General features: G+C 32.3%; 1 protein-coding gene across 1 annotated transcript in view; it reads right to left on the reverse strand.

The window, feature by feature from the left end:
- The window catches only part of LOC139485597 (protein Jade-1-like), a gene marked incomplete in the record, with an annotated part of 21393 nt that extends 17099 nt beyond the window's left edge, over window positions 1–4294 (reverse strand). The window contains 2 exon segments of the mRNA XM_071270192.1: window positions 804–882; window positions 4173–4294. Coding sequence (XP_071126293.1) covers window positions 804–846 — 43 coding nt within the window.
- Between the last annotated feature and the right edge of the window lie 429 nt (window positions 4295–4723).

The following is a 4723-nucleotide window of genomic DNA, read 5'->3' on the forward strand; positions in this document are numbered from 1 at the left end:
TAATGGGTTCTGAATTTGACAACTGTCCATGAAAAATAAGCTCCACATCATTTGATTTTTACCCCCATAACAATTACCAAAAATACACAAAATCTACATGGGGACCTTCATGACAGCTTTTGGTCATTCTCGACTAAAGGGGGACCATGAAGACTTGGCATTTGAATGGTTAAAAACGGCAATAAATGAAAATATTGATACTTCTAATTCTATAATGAAAATTCAAATAAATATAATTTAAATAAGCAATGATTTAGCATGTTCACCATTCCTTGTATAGAGGGACAAAATACTTCCGATCGCGCTACACTGTACAGTGTAGACACGGTTTGTAATGTGTAAGTTCCTCCATCGTTCAATTTTCATCCATGGAGATCCCTGTATTATATACATTTACTTATTCAATTGACTAACTTTTGATATAAATGCTTTTTCTGTTTTAAATATATACATTCTTATTCTTTATCATGTATATTAATTCTGTGCATTATAATTGCATATCATGATTTATAGATATAGAAAGATGTGGTATGAGTGCAATGACTGATTGATTCAGGTCACTAAAGTTCACTCAGTCTAAAATAAGAGTTACGCGCCCTTGAAATTTTGTGCCTTAAAAAATTCCTGTGGAGAACACTGTTAAGTAACAGTATATGTATTGCCTTCGGCAATAAGAGAAATCCTAGTACCCATAATAAGCTATATAAAGCCAAACATAATTGTGCCATTGAATTCCTACTAAATATAAGAACTGTAGCTTTCACAAACAAACCTATGACACAAATTACAATTATTAGACTTACCAGACATGTCTTCCCGAACTCTCTTGCTTTTATTTGGTGGCATCTTTCTGCAATTTTATCCTTTCCTTATTGAATATTTCTGAAAAAAATATTAATGGACATTTCGAAATTTTTGTTAACCTTATTATCATCTCTTCCACAATATTAAACTATAGATACATGATTCATCATTATATGTATCTTTCAACTCACAACAGGCATAAATAGATAGAATACATTAATAATATAGTTTTGGCAACAAAATAAAAATATAAATGAATCTGGGTCCCAAATTAGGAGCCTCTGGCCTTTGAATTCTTTAATTTCAGTTCATTAATGTGTAAAAAAAAAATAAGTGACTCCCGTACACAGAGGTTGTCCTCAGCTGGCCTCTAAATTAAATTGTATACTAGAATCCAACAAGGAAAATTTAACAAGAATCCAATGAGGAAAATTTGACGAATCACAGTAAAATTTCAACCAATTTGACACTAAATGTAGCTGAAAATAACTGTTGAACACCTGACGGTAAAGGGCATTACCACCCTCATCAACTGTTTTATCAAATATTGCCATGCATTTTCATAAGTTTCAAGAATATATACCATGTAAATATCTGAATAAGTTGATTAAAATTAAATGCCCCAATTATTTAATATCAAAAAAAAAAATTAAGTAGGGCAAACAGACTCTATGGGCGAACATGTAACCAGGGCAAACTAACACAATAAGCCATACCATTGATATCTATGCAACAAAATTGATGTAAATTAGTCCACCCTGAAATTATCTGGGTTGTAATTCTTAAGGTTCATCATAACCTTTTGGCTAAAATGGCCGTATTTACACCCCAAATTTTACTCTGAGTACAGACTAACCTATACACCTGCAACAGTTTTAAGGGATGGCAGGAACTAGATATATAAATTTTAAATGCATTTTATGTTTCAGAAAATTATTTATACTTTTCTAGATTTTGCTATCCATTTTTTTTCGTTCCTGCAGAAGGTGCAAAAATTAACTAAGTAGTGAAAACGATTGAGAAGCTCCCCTCATATAATCAATGTTGTGAGTAGTATTGATTTAAATGGACAATAGATGGACAATAGACACCTGTAAACAATAGGTTATTTAACAGGTTTAAACTGTGTAACTGAGTGGACCGTATCAAATGAAACTCGGGTGTTTGTTTATTTTGCTATTTTCTGCAGACTAGAAAAAAATGAACATCAAAATCCAGGTAAGTTTTTAATTTTCTGAAACGTAGGCTTCATATAACTTTTATATATCTAGTTCCTGCCATGCCTTAAAACTTTCCTGGATGTACCAGTTTGTCTGTACTCATAGTAATTTTTAGCTGCGGAACCGTAGCTCTTAGGTCCTTATGTTATTTTTTGACTATTTGCGGACCATAGAGCTACAGATTTTTCCTATTTCAAAACGTTCGGAATTGCGACCCAGGTTCAGGTCGCACTTATTTCTCAAAAAAATATTGTTTATAATCCATGCAAAACTTGTCAATATATATAGTTTGTTTCGTTAGATATTTTTCTAGGATATGACATACCTATTTATGTTTGAATATTCATTTCCTTAACACTATTATCTAATTATATCCATTTGTATACATTCTCCGCCTATTTTATTCGGCCATATTGAATCTCGTAGTGATATCACGAGAATCAAGAAAAGATAACTCGTATAGGAAAACACGTGTTGGTTTGTTTACGTTGTCTTTTATTTTATTTTCATGACTTTTTGAATGAAAGTACGTTTAATTAAGGTTAAATACTAATGGAAATAATAATTCTTTCAAGCTATATAAATATGTCGAATGATTTAATGTTGTAAAGTCTTGAAAACCCTCGATTCTCGCTTAGAAATAAGTAAACAAACCAACACGTGTTTTTCTAAAAGAGTTATCTGTTCTTGTTTTTCATAGGCGTTCCTCACCTCCAACATAGGAGATCGAGGATATTTGAGTTATCTTTCCTTGATTCTTGTGACGTCACTACGAGATTCAATATGGCCGAATAAAATAGGCGGAGAATGTATACAAATGGATATAATTAGATAATAGTGTTAAGGTTCATCATAACAAACGAACAAATATGGCTGTATTTACATGCCAAAAATTACTCTGAGTACAGACTTACCTGTGAAGTTAGAAAAGTTTTAATGCCTAGCATCCACTAGATATAATAAAGTTAAATGCATTTTGTGTTTCAGAAAGATAAAATCTCCTTTGGATTTTGATGGGCATTTTTTTTCCTTCATGCAAAAGGTGTGAAAATTAACTAAGTTGTGGTACAACTATGAGATGCTCCCTCAGGTAAAAAACCGGTTTGTATTGTTTTGATTGTCCTTAATTGACATGGACAACAGGTATCTTCGCAACTATAGGTGAGTTAAATAGTTTATCTGAGTCAGTGAGTGGACAGTGTCAAAGTAATTCAGGTGTTTGTTTATTTTTACACCTTCTGCAGAAAGGAAAAAAAATGCCCATCAAAAACCAACAAAGATTTTATCTTACTTAAACACAAAATGCATTTAACTTTTATATATCTAGTGGATGCTAGGCCTTAAAACTTTCCAAACATCAGAGGTAAGTCTGTACACAGAGTAATTTTTGAGGTGAAAATACGGCCATATTTGTCCATTTGTTATGATGAACCTTAAGGAAATGAATATTCAAACATAAATAGGTACGTCATATCCTAGAAAAATATCTAACGAAACGAACTATATATATTGACAAGTTTTGCATGGATTATAAACAATATTTTTTTGAGAAATAAGTGCGACCTGAACCTGGGTCGCAATTCCGAACGTTTTGAAATAGGAAAAATCCGTAGCTCTATGGTCCGCAAATAGTCAAAAAATAACATAAGGACCTAAGAGCTACGGTTCCGCAGCTAAGTAATTTTGGAGGTGTAAACACGGCCATATTTTTCAATTCCTTATGATGAACCTTAATGTTTCTACATACCTTATCCCTAGTTTTACAGTTCACTTCTTCAAACAATTATATCAAGGTGAAGGACAATAAGAGCTATGTCTTATGATTTAGAGATAATTTTGGGAATAGCTGAACATCAGTGTCATCACTCATGTAAACAGAACCAATCAGACATAATTGGGAACTTAGTATAGTGAAAAAGATTTGTCTCTAGAACAAAAACAATCTGTACTCACAGGGAGCGTCTTCAAAACTGACCAGAAGGTCACGTAAGAACCCACAGGTGTATTGAGACGATATAAACAATATAGATTTATGAAATTTTTAAGAGCCCAATTTTGAGACGCAGAACACGAAGAACGGTGCAGTTTTCATACTCATTGAAGAATACTAAATGTATAAAACAACTTTTTTAGTTGTGACAGGTATACCTGATTCCCAATTTTATCTATAAAATAGCATTTTTTGGTTGAATTTCACAATTTCAGCAAAAATTGGCGCCATCATGGCGATTTGGATAATTTGTGTTGACGGGATTTGAGCGAGATAAAACGATATTTGGCTAAAAACTAATGGTTTAGTCGAACCGGGAGATAACGCGAAATAATTCCGTGCCGACTCATGAAACCATGGATGTTAGTTTTCAAATTTTCGGCTTAGTTGGAATTTAATCATTTTTAGTCAATTTTGAATCTTATTAAAGATAGAAAAGAAAACAATACAGAATATAAATTCTATATTACTGTGGATAGTAAACTTGGAATTGACAGTAAATAGCAAATATAAGTTATTTGGGTATATTTTTGTTCTTATTATAAATGTATACTGAAAAATCTGGTTGAATCCACCATTTTCTACCTAATGCCTTTACCAAGTCTGGAATATGATAGTTGTTATCCATTCGTTTAATGTGTTTGAGCTTCATAATTCCGCCATTTGATTAGCGTGGACTTTCCTTTTTGAATTTTCCTCTGAGTCAGTC

The sequence above is a fragment of the Mytilus edulis genome, chromosome 8 (genome assembly GCF_963676685.1).
Source record: "Mytilus edulis chromosome 8, xbMytEdul2.2, whole genome shotgun sequence".
Lineage (NCBI taxonomy): Eukaryota > Metazoa > Mollusca > Bivalvia > Mytilida > Mytilidae > Mytilus > Mytilus edulis.